The sequence below is a fragment of the Hetaerina americana genome, unplaced genomic scaffold (genome assembly GCF_022747635.1).
Source record: "Hetaerina americana unplaced genomic scaffold, ioHetAmer1.1.p SCAF_9, whole genome shotgun sequence".
In the NCBI taxonomy this organism is placed as follows: Eukaryota; Metazoa; Arthropoda; class Insecta; order Odonata; family Calopterygidae; genus Hetaerina; species Hetaerina americana.
This window is the reverse complement of record NW_027287538.1, coordinates 51,043,870-51,061,567: the sequence shown is the minus strand read 5'-3', so window position 1 is coordinate 51,061,567 and position 17,698 is coordinate 51,043,870. Positions and strand designations below refer to the sequence as shown.

Here is a 17,698-nt window from a genome sequence, read left to right as displayed (position 1 = left end):
GGCCCTGGTATCTGTAATAGCATCCCCGAAAATCACTTCGGAGAATCCTGTGGGCAAGTCTGTGATTCTGGTAGATTGTTCCCCGGCGTAGGATTATTTTCTCCCGTAACTACGTATTTGAGGGTGAACTGTTTGCATTCCTCTCTCAATAGTTGAACTCAAACGACTAGGAAAGTAAAATGGGGGTTTTCACCCCGGTGTAAGATTCATTTTCCCAGGAAATAACCAACGAAAGGGCTTGTTAATGTTTATAATTCGTAAGCATGACCCCGGGCTTGGAATAAATTTCCCTCTTAACGAAAGTGATCGACACAATTGTTTACGGCAACAAGAATTTTTCTACCTATTTCTCGTTATAAAAATTCAAGTACTGGCCAAGACGCATACCTACACAACAGCGTAAACTTTACAAGGGATAAACTAAATTATTGAATATTCTCGGTGGAACTTCGTATAACTTACCAAGCCCCCAAGGTCGTTATAAATTTTCTTATTTTGGGTTCATTTAACTAATTGAATTCATTTCCTTGAAATTCAAATCGCCAAATGATCGAGTTTATCCGTGTTTTATCTTACCTAATAAACATTCCTTGAATGACGGTAAATAACCGGTTACGCACTCTGCGCTATTTGGGAAAGCCGAAATTATGATTTTAAACATTGTGATTCTCTAGTATTACTCGTAATCTCGAAGGTGAGTTTAGGATGGACATAAACTGAACGATACATTTCTTGCACCACCCAACAAAGCACGACATGGCATCTGATACTACAATAAACCCGTCCTCAATTCCGCATACTTCCTTCATCCATTACATTCCAATCCTTCTGCTACCCTTTCCTCGTTTTTCCAACATTCCCACATCTTATCACCGCGCAGGACCCCCCTGAACCGTTCTGGTGTTCAGTACACGTCTGAGGCCGTCAGGTGTGTAGCGGGTAGGATTTTCGAGCACTGGCAGGGTTTTTTTAGATTAAAGTGTAGGTCAATAAGTGGGTACCTAAAGTCTTCTTTGCCGAAATATTCAGCTTTAAATAAAGCGAGGGTCAATGCTAGAGATGCATACAATATTTCAATTAACACGAATCAGATAGAATCGGAGGGAAAATTTTAAAATGGATTCAATATTAATAAGAAAACGATCTTTTTAAAAATTAAAAAAACAGTAATGTCAAGGAAACCTAATATGTATTGGTAGTTAATTGGCCAAGTTTAAAAAACTAAGTCGCAGAATATCGTCACCTCATTCAAAGTGCAGGCGCAGATATAATCATTGGGACAGAAAGTCTGGACATCTACAGATATCGCCGAAGGTAAAATTTTCCCAAATTCTTTTCCGTTCACAGAAATCACAGAGCAAATAGTATCGGGGGCGGTGTCTTCATTGTAGTTAAAAATTCTTGCGTCAGCAGGGCTGGGGTAATTCCGGGTAATGGTTTAGAAAGCGTTTGGTGCTCAATTAAAAGTCCTGAATCAAAAAGAAATCATGCATGCGCATTTTTCAGGCCGCCGGACGACAAAAATAATTCAATTCTTAAACTAGATGAGCAAATCATGACTTCTTATCCATACACAATAAACACTACGTCATAATCGGTAGAGCTTTCGATGTCCCATCTATTGATTGGAGCATATATAGTTTTAAAACGGGAGGTAAATACAAAGATATCTGCGAATCGCTATTGAATTCCTTTAGGTCAAACTCATGGTATCAACTTGTCACTTAACCAACTAGGGTTGATAATATTCTTGATTTTTTAGCAACGAACATACCCAAAGAAGTCCTTACAAGAGAAACTATTAAAGGAATTATTGGCGACAGGGCAGTAAATGCTAAGTTTTCACTTTATGGAACCAGGAATAAGAAGCCTATATGAAAAATTTACTCATTTAAAGAAGGGGACTATAATGGCTTAAAATGCGTGCTACAGAATCAAATAGCACATCTTAAGAAAGATTGTAATCATCGAAATACTGAGGATACGCGGCATCACTTTCTTGATATCACACGCTCAGAAGTCAACAAGTTCATTCCCAGTAACTTTATGAAAAATATCACGGATCCTAGATGGTACAACGCGCATGTTAGAAAAGCTTTGCGACGTCAAAGGCTATGTGACGCCAAGATGGAAAATTTTAGGGATGATATCTCTGGCGACAAAAGGAAGGAGATCATATTTGATAACAAGATATCTAGGGCGAATGTTAAGAAGGAAATTCAGAAAGCGTTAAGTTAATTCCAAAGGAAGAGATAAGCGGAATATTTGAATGATAATCCGAAAGTATTTTGGTCGTACATCAGAAAAGTTCAGGGGTATAATTTAACAGTTAATTCTTTCAAAACTAATAAAAACTAAAGAGCAACCAGCAGTTTGGAAAAGGCTAACATATTAAATTACTTCTTTCAAAGCGTCTTCAGCTATGTCTCCACTAGCTAACCAAATCTTGCCGACTAACCGATACCTAGAATTTAAAACTAATGTAATGTAATTGAACGTTTCCAGGAAAATACTAAGCCTAATAAATCCTCCGGGCCCGATCAAATATCCGCTTGTATATTTTAAGGATCTAGCGTCGGAAATTGCACCGAATATAGAAAAATTATTTTAGAAGTCACTAGTAGATCACAAGTTTCCCGAAGATCGAAAATGGCCTACGTAACACTAATATTTAAAAACGGAGACAATAAGGAGCCGAGCAATTAGAGACCTATTTCCTTCAAAGTTATGGAACATATAGTTGCTAGTTCGATCGTGACACAACTCGATAATCAGGAGTTATTAATGAAAAATCAGTACGGTTTCAGAAAGGCTGGATAATGCCAGACAACTTGCACTTTTTTCCATGATATCCATATTTCGGGAGAGCAATATTCCAGTGGACGCGGTTTTTCTAGATTTTAAGGAAGCCTTGGACAAAGTAGCTCGTAGCACACTACTCATAAGCTGGGAAGCATGCGGATAAAAATATCCCGAGTTCGATTAGACTTTTTGAATGGTCAGGTACGAAGAGTAGCCAGATAGGGTTGGTTCTAATGCAGTAGACGTTACTTCAGGTGCTCCCCAGGGAAGTTTTCTCGAACCTCTTTTATTCCTACTTCATGTTAACTGCATTGACTCCATAGTTACTATGCAACAATTTCATAGTGTAAAAATCATTCGCCTTGACTGGCATTCGAACCCAGATCCCTCAATATCCGGTCGAGTGCTTTAGCCACTTAAGCTACCGAGGCGTCCTCTTAAACTCTGAAATTTGTCCATAGTTACTAGTTAGATAGGTTAATTTGCCATTTGCATTTGTTTACCGTGATATCCATAATCCCGAGCACACAGTAGCTTTATCAGATGGGCTAAATTTTATAAAACGCTGATGGAACACTTGTCATTTAGAATTAAACTTGTGCGTAGTGATGACTTTAGGGAAAAAGAGCAATTCCCTCCCGAACTGTATCGGGAACACCAAAATGGAATGTGTAGACTCAATCAAATACCCAAGCGTTACCCTTACGACCTCTCCTGGGTGAAATACATGGACTATGAGGACAAGCTAACAAAAAATTAGTACTTATGAGGAGAGTACAGGGTAAATGTGATGAAAAAGTCAACAGAGAAATGTTATCTGTCATTGGTTAGGCCTCATTTAGAATATGCTGCTAGTATATGGGATACTCACAAAGTTGGATTGATTGCCGAATTGGATCATGTGCAGCGTAGAGGATCTAGATTTTTAAAACGTAATGATAAACTTAGTAGCGTATCCAAAATATTACAGTATCTAGGCTTGGAATCACTCACGGAGCTAAGGCTAAGTTGGAGATTAAATATCATGCATAAAATGGAAGGACGGCTCTTTAGCAGTGATGTTGAACATGTATTATTACCCCCATCGTACTACGGTAGGAAAGGTCACGTCAATTCTATGTAGAGAGATTAAGGGTAGAACAAATAGATTTAAGATGTCATTTTTACCACGAACGGCAAGCGGTCAGAATAACTTTGTCCGACCGCGGTAGGGACATTTTCGAGTCAAAATAAGTCTGGTGTATATTCACTCCCTGCCAAATACCCTATCGGCGGTTTTCAGGGAATTAATCTATCTATCACAGGTACATATCACTCTTCTATATACCATCCAAACAGACATCGTGACTCCAGATTCGATTGACAGGTAACGTTCCATTCAATTAATATCTACATATATAAATACCATATATGGATGACATATATGGATGCATGACATACACGAATGACTATGACTTCAATTATAGTTATGAAAAACATGGATGGATACGTAGATATCAACAGCTAATGCTATACAGTATTTTCCACGGAAAATGTCTTAAATTCTAAATAACCAAATCATTCATTCGGAATCCTTGTCGCAACGGAGAAGGAATCTAATGAGCGAAAGGTAGTGAGAATTAAATAATAATAGTACATCTTACCTTAATTGCCGCAATGAGGAACTGCAAATTGGTCCATTGATATATTTCACAACGTCTACTGCACAAAAAGGATTCAATTACACAGAAAAGATCGGTCTCCAAACCATTCCAAAAAAGAACGTTGATTTGGTTGCTACCCAACGCAAGGCAATGGGAAAAACAAAGAGGCATCGAAATTGATGCCTTGACTATGCGCATCCTAATTTGAAAAAGACTGCTTTTTATATTAATGAAGCGCCTTGTTTTCTCACAAGATGGCGTACCTAATAAGATGGCGTTGATTTTACTTAATATCTATTAAATTTCAAATATTCATGAAACGGGGCTACATGGACACCTAATTCGTAAGAGGGAATAATAATTTCGCAAATAATCAGAATTGACAATGATAAAATATTGAATACACTAAAATCTGTAGAAATAATGTCAATAGAACTTAACTTTTCAAACAACAAATCATCTGCAAAATATCCAATATACTCAGGAGAGACTAAAGAATTGACACTAAAACTTTTAAATACTATTTTTAGAAATAAAAATTGGAGACGATATTTTCCGAATCTTGAGGGTGGAATGTTTTCAATAAAATACAATTTAAACTCAACGCAATATTTCAATGTATTCCATCAATTTTCACCCACATATACACATACAATTGATTCGTATACAAATTATGTACTTCATTCTTTTTAATAGAACATTGTGCAATGACATATTTATAATTTTTTTACAATTAATACATAGTACAGAATTTTTTAAGGAATTATAGCAAGGGAACAATAACTTTAGTGTCATAAAAATGGCATTAGCAACATGGCTGCTTTATTACAATGAAATAATTTGCATGGGTGGTCAGTAAACATTTCAGAAAGTTTCAGACTTAACAATTTTATGACACCACTAACAGAAACCAAATAAAAAAATCCATATGGGCTATTGTAAGCATACCGTATCAACTCAATACATTACTTATGTCTGTTCACAGTCCGCTCCGTTTTAACTGTGCAAATAACAACTTGAAAAAAACTACCCTTGTGAGAGAATGAACCTAGAAACAGAAAAAAAGATCTTGTGTCAAAAAATTCTTTAGCAGTGACATAAATCGTGCTGGGTTGAGTGCACAGTTTAGCATAGGCTTCAATAGAAGTGCAATTATTTTTTTAATGAATAGATTCTACAAGACAATGTCTTAAGCTCTAGGAGAAATGTACACGACAGTAAATTAAAAGCGCCCGCTAATTAGGCCTCGTAGTATCAAGGAACTATTATGAATTCACATATGCTTTTGATGGTAGGAACTATTCGTGAATGATTGGAATGGCAGATGAAGGCCGAAAGTATCTGAAAATGTATAAGCTTCATATGGAAAATACTGCCAAGGAGAGCTGTTACAGTCTCAAATAGATAAAAATGTCATTAAGCATTTCTACAGTTCTTTTCTACAAAGATTCGGAACACAGTGAACCACAGATGTAATGGGAAGATAAAATTTGGCATGGACACACATGAAGGGTGGTAATGATCTGAAATATTCGGTCATAGGTGAAAGAACAGAATGCCCAACATAAAATTATTCCGTCACCATTAATAAATTAAACTAATTTTCTTCTGAGAAAAAAAATTACAATACTTTTTGAAAATAAAAAAAATCTTAGCATTTTAAAAATGCGCACATTTCTAGGAAATCACATTTATCAAAACAAATATATAACCGATCACATTTAAACATATCCTATTTTCCCAATCAATCTTTAATCCACGTTACGGGATTAAAAGATTCAGAAAAATACGTGCATTTGGCATGGGTATGCTGCAATTAGAGCCACATTAGTGTCAAACAATTGACTCGCAGTAAATCCCCTAGCATTAAATAAACGCCTTACTATATAGTCAAACTCTCATCATGAATATGGCACTCAAAAAGTTTTGAAAGCGATAGGAATATGAACGGTTATGCCGAAAACACTTGGTGGTTCACGTGTAGCTCATCACCAGATGTGTGTTTCGTGGTTCTCTTTAAGCCATCGGCAATAAGTTAGGTACGAGATTCCGGCTTTTGTTTAAACGGCGGAGGGAAATATTCAGAGAAGGAAATGAATGCACAAGCAAAACTCGAAATATGTATTCCAAGGCCAAACAAAATGTTACAAAGGTATAAATGTTACTACGAGTTAAGAGTAAAATTGACTGGTATTTTTTAGCGATGTAGAACGCTGTGATTTAAGAGGAAAGAATATGACTACGTGACTGATTACGTACTTCTAATTTTGCGCCTCGGCAGATGGGCACCACCAATATCAATTGTAACACTTGTATCACTAAGCAAAAAACTCATGCCTAGAAATACATATAGCATTTCGACCAAACGAATCGATATAAGAATGCTCGAGTTACTCTAGTTACCACCTTTGATAATGAAGCGCTGAAGACAAGCGAGTTCGTATTAACGACCCTCTTTAAAAGTTGATTTGAAAAATTTGCAGAAACTTTATACCCCATCAGTTTTTAAATAAAAAAAAACCGTTTCCTTCGTGAAATAAAATGAAAAACTCATGACCTCAAATAAAACTTATAGTTCTGCAAAACGGAGATCAAGAAGAAAAAATAAATAAAAAAACCTTAGTTAATTTTTTAGAAGATTTCAGGTGAAAATCTTCAAATAAAAAATAAACTGCAGTCTCTCCTCTTGGAGATAAAACAGTATTAACCTTACTAAGCTGCATTGACAACTAGTACAAAAGGATATCGACGGAGTCAAAGACAAATTAAATTTAAAAAATGCCACGTTCGTAGTAACATCTCACCTAAGCAGCGTACAGAGATAGATACGAGACTTCATGAGAGAGAAACAGAGAAGAAGAGAGGAAGATTAAAGTGTGAAAGGAAGAGAAATCACAAGAATGTGTCGTCGTAACTAGAACACTGCTCTTTTCTTCGGCGCCGGCACTTCTCCAAACTTGGCCGACCCTGAGCGCATATCCTGGGAATTAAGGGTTCTCACTCCCTTTCTCCTTTCTTTTTTTTAAAGAAAGAAAGTACTGCCTCCCCCATCTTTCCCACTCTCACAACGAAGAAAACAACAATGGCAATAACGTTATTCATTTAGTATTTATACATCTGTGTGCAGTTTATGGGTAATTTCTCGCGGCCGTCGACCTAGCTTCGCGGGCTAAGTCGGCGGCTGGCGAGTCATTTCACTGGCCGTACCCATAGCCGGCCGCCCACTGTCATAAGCTGTGGTAATCTTGCAGCAGGGCGACGTCGCCGTGGTGGCCGCCGGCGGCGGACACCATGCCGTCAGCGGCTGCGGTCGCAGGATGGCCACCGCTGCCCCCAGACGGCCCGCCGCGGGAGGAGGACGAGGAGGAAGCCGAGGGCGAGGCAGAGGACGTGAGGCTCAGCTGCAGAGACTGGTATGCGGCGGCCGCAGCGGCCGAGGCAGCAGCGGCGGCCGCGGCAGCCGCTGCGTCCGACATGGAGACGGCTGACGCGGCCTGTTGGAGGCTGGCGACGCTGGGCTTGACCTCGACGAGGGACGGCGTGCCCGGGTACAGGTCAGAGGAGGATGAGGGCGAGTGACCGAGGGGGGTGCCACCGGAGATTGAGGACTGGTCCTGCAAAAAACGGCGAGGAATATTAAAAATCTGCAATTCTTATCAATGCAAGAATGAGACTTCAATAGTCACCCACTCTCGTAAATTTTACCAAACATTTTGATTACAAAAACATTGTTAGGGCCATATGGACTTGATTAAGCTTCTCAGTTTCGATAGTTCACAATAAAAAAGTTCTTGTTTCCTGTTTCGAGTAAACAATTTCATAAAATTATAAATTATCTTAACTTTTAAGTCGTTAACACCAGAGATACAGGGGTATTTTGATTCCGTATTCATGTGCAAAATCTGCTTTTTTCTGTAGAGCGGTATTCACGCCTAACCGCTTCAATAGGTATGCATCAGCGCCGAGAGGAACAACTTCATGAACACAAAATTCAGAAATGTAGAATTATTGTTGCACGCTACTCGCATGAATGGCTGGGAAAAATACACGGAATGTTGCCTCTGCGTTATACAATGTCCAATTAACAGCATTGCTTCAATTGGGTGACTGGTTTCCCTGACGGAAAATATTTGTTGCGTAGTTTATTACCCAAAATTCCCTATTTCCAATCCCGGTAATTATTTTAAGGCGTACAATATTAACCGGGACGACGAAATGTACCTATCCAGGTGCACTGCATTTTTTAGTTTATATTCCAAGGATACGAATAATCTATTATAAAAATATTTTGAATCCTACTAAAAAGTCATCAATTTGTGTTGTTATTGGAAAACACAGCTTGGGATTGACGCATAAAAAATCATATTGAGAATGTTAACAGATGCCTTATCAGTTTCACTATCTTATAGGAAACGTAAAAACAATAGCCGCTGCTGGTGATATCCTCTAGTCCCTTTTGTCAAGATAGTTATCTTGCTTCAACGGAAAATAGCTCTAGATGTGACCCATTATTAAAAAAAAAGTCAATCCAAAAATGCGACATGGTAAGTTCAACTAACAACGTTTTTGGTAACTATTACAAAATCTGCTTGTGGTTGATTAAATTCATGTTTTTTTGTATTCAAACGAAATGTTTTTCGGTTGTACAAGGTGTGATTTAGAATTAACTAGTCCCTTCTCCCACCCATCTCCAATTTATGCTTTTAGTATGACTGGGAATAAATAAAATTATTTGTATGAACTTCATTAGCATTTATCGCATGCTTAATCATGGAATGAACTGCTTCCACAAATGATGTCCATTTTTGCTTACCTTTACACGCCAGACTTCCTTGAGAAGAGAAAATGTCCACCCTAATATTAATATTTACTGTTATTAATATTTTATGCATAATAATAATATATTTAATTTCCTTAATGCTATGTAAATAAATTTTATTTTTTGGCGAAACAATTAAGCATTTAGTTCACTTTCTATTCAATAAATATTCAAGGCATTGATATGTTATAACTCCAATAATATTTTATACATTCATAACCCTTCAATTCGAGTAATAATCAACTTTTACTGGATAACAAAACATTTCCTCAAAATTTTAATCAAGCACATGACTTTCCGCAACTGACTGTTTTCGTATATGAACTAGTATGTTTTCATGCCTATATTAACCATTATTTCAGCATGTATTACTGGTGCTCGGGCACCCCCCGCCACACGGACCTGCGGTGGCTGGCGTGGATTATGGTGTACTTCCATGAATTATTCATCGAAAGTCATGCAACTTTATATTGATAACGAAGTTTAAGTAAGGACCTTAAAAAACGGGAAAATGCATGGAATAACGGGAAAATAAACAAGAAAATAATTAAGATATCACGAGTTACAAGAGCTATTATAAGCAGAATGAGGGAGAGGGGAAAAATAAAAATTATTACACGAATTCGAGGAGAAAAATCACAAGAATTATTCAATTAACAAATGCTAGAAACCAACAAATGTGCAAACACGAAGGAAAATGTGTGTTGTGACTTATTCTTTCAGACGTTTCTTTCCATCCATTTCACTTTTTTCATCCTCCACACCTAAATTTCTAAATCCTCCAATCTACGCTCCATACATTTAAGTTATCACTGGTCTTTCTTTGCGCCTCTAAGAAAGCCCCAGTCATTAAAAACCTCCTATTTTTCAAATACTTCTTTACAAAACGCTTCACTCGTCTCTTTTAATACCCCTGGAGCTTTGTTAACCTACTTACATAGGTAAGCTGTTCAATACGCTCGAGTTTATTTGATGCTGTTAGTTAGTCCACCTTAAAGGTATATTTTGGATGGAGACATCAGTTTCCTTACACCCTTTAAAAATTACAATTGTTTTCTAAGCCTAACTGGGGTGAGAACCTTGATTTTTGTAGAGTTTCGTCACCTTGTTCCTCAAGATTCTTATACCACATCTACAATCCAATTCAAAGTCAATGAGAAAAAGAAATATCTTATCACCTACAATGGAACTTAAATGAATCAATTGAATTATTTAAGGTACAGGGATGATGATGACAGGACGCAGAATGGCATTGTTACATTGGAAATAGGGCTGATAATAAACTGGATCATGGAGACTTTTGAAAAAAAAACACCACAGGTATTGTAAAAACAATTATTAAAAATTAGTAATATTTGGAGGATGGAATAAGACCAGAAAACGTCATTAGGTCAATCTTAATCCCCATGCTGTTAAAGAATAAAGGGTAGGGTGAGACTGCAAGGGACATGTGACATGTCTGCAAATATATCACTCGGAAAAGGTAGCACTGGTAATCATAAACAAAGGAGGAGGACAAGCGACTACTTGTGTGAGGATCAGGTTTGAAGAAGATAGGAAAGCGTGAAAGCACAATTAATAAAAAAAAATAAAAGGACCAACGCGCGTCTTGCTGCATACTCCATGACTATCAAAAGTGGAAAATAAAATGATTGCAATGCAGAAGGGATAGAGCCGCTTTCAGACTTCTACGTGAATTAGGCCAAGACGGATGGAGAAAGGGGATGAGCAGCGGGGGTTAAAATAGCCTGTCCGTTTTCACAAAAGAAATGACGGGGAGAGGCAAGCTAAAAAAAAACGCTGGGGAATAGGGTATTTGAGAGGTTAAGTAGGTGATAAGATCATCAGTACTAAAGCAATTGGGAAGCTGATTAGATTATTAGTACTTAAGTAGTTGAGAAGCTGATCAGATTTGTGAATAATAAAAGCTTGATTATGCAGTTAAGGGTTGTAAGAACTTGGAAGACATTGTTTGACAACATTACCGTCACGAATTTCATGAATCGAAGGGAAGTCATTCGTGAACGGTAGTAATAATATCAATACCCGAGTGATTCAGGCAGATTAAATCAGGAGGTATGTTTGACTAATACGTTAAGAGACATTATAAATCCAGCATAAGGCATTTTAAACTCATGAGTTAACCATAATTCGATTGGTGAAAGGTATTGTTTAAAATTAAAGCTTTATTGAAATATCCATGAAAAATGAACAAATATACTTGTCTATTGAAATTTAATAGGTACGCATGACGAATTTTATAGTTTTACATAACCACTACGAATGCAGTAAAAATACACTTTTTGCAGATTTCACGATTCTTATCATCACAATAAAGAAAACTGATTTGAATTACTGAAAAATATTTATTAAGACCTCCCCATTAAGTAAATTCTACCTTTAACTTTACTCCAAAGCATTAGTCGAATTACAACTTTAAGAACTGAGAAGGTTGACTTGAAATGTTTCCACTTAAATGAATAGTCTTAAGTTAAATATCCCTTGCAAATTGCGCTGTACCCACCATGTGGGTGGAATTTCAAAGTAACCCAAAATTGGGAATTATTCTCTGTATAATGAAATGAATCTAACTACATAGCTCCAAATGAAAGCAAGAAACTAGACTTCTGTAGCATTGGAATTTCCACTTTCCAACTCAGATATCCAAGAGTGTGGATTATTTTACAATCCAAAGATTGATTTTCGCAGCTCACGTTTTGCATTTGCCGTACCAAACGAATTTTCATTGAGGAGTTCAGTTTGAAAGACGAGGCTAGCGCCTCATTGTAGCAACCGTGAAAGGGAATGTGCACTTCGGATGGTTAAACATAAAAAAAATTTTCGATTGGACATTTAAAGTTGTGGTTTGAAAAGTCGGAAATAAGGTCCAAACATTGCCTACATTTAATGATTTTTCTTTCAATACAATTTCATTAACAAAACAGGTTTAATTACATAAACGTATTTCTGAATATTATTATGTCTTTTCCGTTCATGAAATGACTAACTATTTGATTATAAGTATGCACATCAATGCCAAAACACTTTCTCTTAATTTTTTCAAACCTTATTTTAAAAATAAGTGAGGGCATGTAATAGTTTAGCCAATAGAGACACCTACCTGTGCGGCGGAGGAAGCGCTGCCCATCTGCTGCTGGTGGTGCGCGAGGTGGTGATGGTTCTGCGGGTGGTGATGGTGCTGCAGCAGGTGGGCGTGGTGGTGCACGTGATGGGCGTGGTGGTGGGGGGTGGCGAGCACGGAGGACGGGGGTCCGGCGGTCGTTGCCTCGCTCCCTCCCGCGGTGTGGTGATGGTGAGGCGGCGGGGGCGTCGGCGGGAGGGCAAGCGCCGGCAGAGTGAGCGCCGGCGGTGGCTTGTGGTCCGAGGCGTCGATGGAGTCGGAGCTTGAGTCGAGGGCGGCGGACGAGGCGGCGGCGGCTGCTGCGGCCGCGGCTGCCGAGGACGACGAGCTGTGGGTCCCGGAAGACCCGCGGGGACCACCCTCTCCATCAGCGGAAGAACTGCGGTCGGCGCTGCGGAAGACGGGCAGCGATGCATGAGAGACCGTGCGGGAGGTGGTCGGTCGGTAGAGGGGTTAGGGCGAAGGGATGGGGTAGGGTTAGGAAGGGATCAAGTTTTACATTGGAATAATTTCATCGACCTTTTACTCAATAGTATTGGTAATAAAAATGTTAAAATAAGCATGATATATGACAAACCGTCCCTTTGTACCCCAACGCACAGAGACACTGCGAAACACTACGAGTAGATAATAACCTAATTTCTGTCTATCTCGTTTTGACTTTTGAATACTTTTACTTATATCAAATTACATCAATTGAGCTAGCAAAGTAAGAGCGAGCAGCGCCCTGTAATACATACTAAATTATTAAATAACAAACGTATTTTTTGTCGTAAAATAGAATGTTCAGATTATGGAGAATACTATTTTACTATTTATAAAAAGAACACCACGATTTGCAGGCATGAAATAACCCCTTAAATCGGTATGAACCGGTTAATGGGTATTAACTCGTTTTAACTTAAAATGAATTTCCCTATCTCGGGTAAAACTTAAAAGCTTCCCTAACGAAAATATTTGAAAGGTCCACTTATCGGAGTTACAAGTAGACACACAGTACGGCAATAATTAATCATGTACATAAATGCAATTTCGGTCCGTAGTTTATTATTGCTGGATTCTATGACATTACAAACATATTCTGCCAGTCACCTATAGGAGCAATGCGGAGGGTATAAAAATGCATAAATAATAAAGAAATACCAGTGGAAAATATAAACCCACGTATTCCTTCAAAAATAGGGAAATGTCAACCATTTTGCCGGTTGCGAACGCGGGTTAAATTATAGCTCATGGGGATACCGCTATTCTTGTACGTTGATTTTCTCGAGAACGCTTAAGAGAAGTGGGGTGTGGTTTATTGGCACTCGGTCGCTCAACGGTCCACACCAAGATCTGTGTGCCCTAGATAAATTATCATATCATTATTTATCTGAAAATATTATCATTATTTTCATTACATATCAATCATGTTACTCAACCCAACATCCTTGGCTAAAAAACTCCATTCACTCAAACTTCCTACCTTCGCTAATGTTGGTTGAGTGCCAAAATGGATTATGCGTATTTGTCTAAGATTTGCGTCCAAAAACGGTCAATGGAAGGCTTGTAAGGCGTTTTTTATCCATTGAATAATAATTTACCTAACTTTAGAAATAAATCTCCGCGTTAATAACAGATATCACTAAATAGAATCCAGGGTTTTTTTATAAACCAAGCTCTCTGCGTGGCGGATGGCTTAAAAGCAAACAAAACAAACTCAGGGATTCATGCAAGCGCCTATGTACTCGTAATTCGGTAAAACTTCTTGCTGCAAAACTCTAGAGAAGTTTTTTGCATGGACCAAAGTGTCAGATATTGGTTGTGTTTGATAAGATTTGAAAAATTTATCGTAACTATTAGACTTCTACACTGGACGAAAACCACTTAGTTTCCGCCAGGATGAAGGAGAAAGAAATAAGTCAACTCGCCATCGTGCGACCGGAGGAGATAACAACTTACACATATCTATGTGTTTGGCATTATTGATTCGGCCATGTTTGACGTGACGATATACGTATCTAATGTTCACATTCCAGGATTCTCACGAATAAAATATTGCACACTACTCTTTTCTGTAAACCAACTTCTTCATGCGCCGGTAGACGCTAGAAAGTAATACAAATTATCTACAATAAAACAATTTAAGAGCCTAAGCGCAAAATTTATTTTTTTTTAATAAACCAAAATAAATTTTCAGTCCTGCGAAAAAGTAATTTTTCTAAAGTTGCAGTTTCAGGCTTTACTTTGTTGAATTCCATCATGTTGCGGGTAAAAAATAAGAGAAACTTTACACTCCCACACACTTTTAATGCTCTATGACTACGGTTTCGATGCTGCGCAGCATCATCTCATGATGATGCTGTGTGGAAGTGTAGTTTCTCTTATTTTTTACCCTCACCTCAGTAATTTTCGTCGTCAGAAATTGGCGACAACACTGGGTCGGAGTTTGTTGAACGCAGAAGGGGTGACATGCTGAAGCGAGCTCATTGTCGCAATAATCCCCGGTTGAAGGAGGTTTGGAATAAGAGGCTGGCTACCCATTCTTCACATAAAAAGACTGGCTCAAAGAACAAATATGGAACGCTTCGAAAGGCAATATCTGAAAGAATGTGGCAGGGGAAGTATTTCGAGCAATAAGAGGTTTTCCGGTACTCCTTCGGAGTGAGGAAAGGTTTCGAACGTTTACCGAAACAGACTCAGACGAAGAAATCAACGCGCACTCGCCACAGCTTTGTGAAGGAAGGATAACGAGGCCATCTTGTTCTCGTCCGGTGGGAGGAGATTGTACCTGTCGCTTGTATACACAAGGGTCGGCCACCTACTGCCAGTGTGGGCAAGTGCGACAATTCACACAGCGAGCGGTCTATCGTCCGGCTGGAAGAGCAGAGCGGATCGTCCGTTCGATACCCAACCGGATGGAGCGACGCACACATCATCATGACCGCATTATCAAACATCCCGTTTCTCAAGCGTCACAAAGCAACCGCCGCTTCTCCTTAAGTCTCGGGACCGGAGGGCGGGACACTGGTGCCATTCCTAGGGATTTAAGGGGCCTTCCTCAAATTACGTGAAGACTATTTCGGCTCTTTAGCCCCCACTCTAGTAAGGTTACGTATGATATGCTGCCCCCCCTCTTAGGGAATTATCACATCCATCGTCAATATCAAATGGGAATTTCTTAAAAAAAAGAAAATAACTCAATAAGGGGTCGTCGAGAGTGTTGTTTGCCGCTAAGATAGATGATCATTTCGGTTACTTGTATGTGCTGAAAAAATATACCACGAAAGACAACTTTTTAAACCGGTGAAACGAACCGAACGCTGCAAAACTTTTCATTAGGTTCCTGAACCCCGAAGCAATTATGAAACAGCAGTTTAAATTATATAGCATTCGCATAATATCATGTCTTCCTTGGTGATGGAGGATACATATTCTTTCTTCACAATCCACGATTGAAGTAATGCTATAATCAACGTTACAAAAAATTTTCCATGAATTCTGTAATGCATTGGCACAAAGATCCCCCAAAGTCAAATGATCGAAATCCGTTTATGAAAAGGTTTGAAAAGTTCACAATTCATTGTAGTAAAACGTCAATGCTTCACTTGATTTAAACTAGTCCAGGTACAATGTTTAAGAAATACTTCCCTCGCCAACTTTGACGTGAATATATTTTCCTTACCTTTCTTCAGGCAAGGCTCGCGACTCACTAACCTCCCTAATCTCCATCCGTCCCCGATTACAAAATATTATGAAGCATATTCTATAAATTTGTAATAGATAATGGGATCGTAATGGTTCAATAGTAATCAGAGAGTTCCCCGTGCATCAGGAAAGCTACGTGGATTTACAATTTGACTCGCGGATTTGGGCCCAGGATGCTTTGAGGGCAGCCCTCCTAACGATGACTTGTAACGACTCCGACGATTCGAGGAAACGACTCACAACTACTAATTAATATTCCGTCGCTTTGGACGCGACCCCGAAGCGACTTCCTACACGCGCAAACATTATAAGCGCCGAGAGAGAGAGAGAGCGCGCAAAAACATTCGCGCCGTCCCAAGGATCTCCGGGTGAAAGGAGCGTGGAAGGGGGTTAAGGTGGGGCGGGAAGGGAGAGGGGGGAGAAGAGAGAAGTGTCAGGTTACCCCTGCGTCCATTCATCACCCACCCAGAGAGGACAAGCCTCGCCCGCCCCCGGAACCAACCGCCACCCACGTGTCCGCTAGTCCTCCTCTTCTTCCCCTTTCCCCTCTGCACGACCTTCGGGAGGGAAGTTCGCGCGGCGGAGTTGCCGTCCGAGTGTTTTAAAACACATCGAAACGAGAGGGAAAGGGGTGAGGGAGGATTGGCAGGAGGAGCAAGGGAAAGAGACGGCGAGGGTCTAAGGTGGCTGGGCCGGATAGAGAGGAAGAGAAAAGCAATCGAGGTGGTGGTGGGGGGATAACATCGGTACTCTGAAGTTACAGGTTGACCGTTCATTTTTTGAATTGACTTCAATTCACGATTTTTCCGCCGTAAGTGCTGTATTTCTACCAGATTTACCTCCAAAATGTTTGAAGTCTGATATGGATGTTACTGTGGACAATTCCTCATCGCTTCGCGAGACACTGATTAAACTAAAATCGGTCAAGAATATATAATCCGAATTTTTTTTAGTCACTGCAAGCGAGATAATTAGTAAAGAACCGGAACTTATCTCACCACTATTCAATGCATTCAAAAAATTTCGCACTTTTCCGCATTTGCTCAGGAAATGTTAAAAAAATGAGCAATTCTCAACTTTTCCCCCAATGAGTGGCCACCATGTGCTATCGAGAGTAGTGTGAAAATGCTTTGTACAGATTATGTCATTAATACGCAAAAAACACTAACTAAAACAATGCAAACAAAACAAATGATATTTAGCATACACAAATGATCTTTAGGAAATCGACCGACGGAATTCGGGACCGTCCGAAAGACTCATCGTCCAAGTACGCAGGCTGAAATTGGGAAAATAAAGAACAGACCCTCTGGAGTGGAATGGTCTATTAATGAGGCAGCGCAGGAATTTTTTTAAAGCCTCATACAAATCTTCGTAGGGTGAGATGTGAAAGATCGAGGGATAACAAATTCTCCGTAGGTGAGCTGAGTCCAAGGGAAGGAACAAATTAATTGACAGTGGCTTTAAGGCTGTTGAGGGGACGATTGATCTTAATACCCGTTCTCGGGACATAAGTACTTTTAAAATTTTCAATAACTAAATTAAGAAAGTGGTTATTATGTCAAAAAACAGTTTATTTTGTCACAATATAAGGTGATGAACATC

The 17,698-nt window shown here is 39.1% G+C and overlaps 1 protein-coding gene across 2 annotated transcripts in view; it reads right to left on the bottom strand.

Annotated features, from left to right (window-relative positions):
- Positions 1-5,038: 5,038 nt before the first annotated feature.
- LOC139698659 (homeobox protein SIX1-like) overlaps positions 5,039-17,698 on the bottom strand; it is a 114,818-nt gene continuing 102,158 nt past the window's right edge. The window contains exons 2-3 of one of the 2 annotated variants that reach the window (XM_071597518.1): positions 12,386-12,797; positions 5,039-8,059 (exon numbers count right to left, since the gene is read on the bottom strand). In XM_071597518.1, coding sequence (XP_071453619.1) covers positions 7,673-8,059; positions 12,386-12,797 — 799 coding nt within the window. In that variant the 3' untranslated portion in view covers positions 5,039-7,672. The remainder of the gene's footprint in view (positions 8,060-12,385; positions 12,798-17,698) is intronic. The other variant, XM_071597519.1, reaches the window with a different exon arrangement.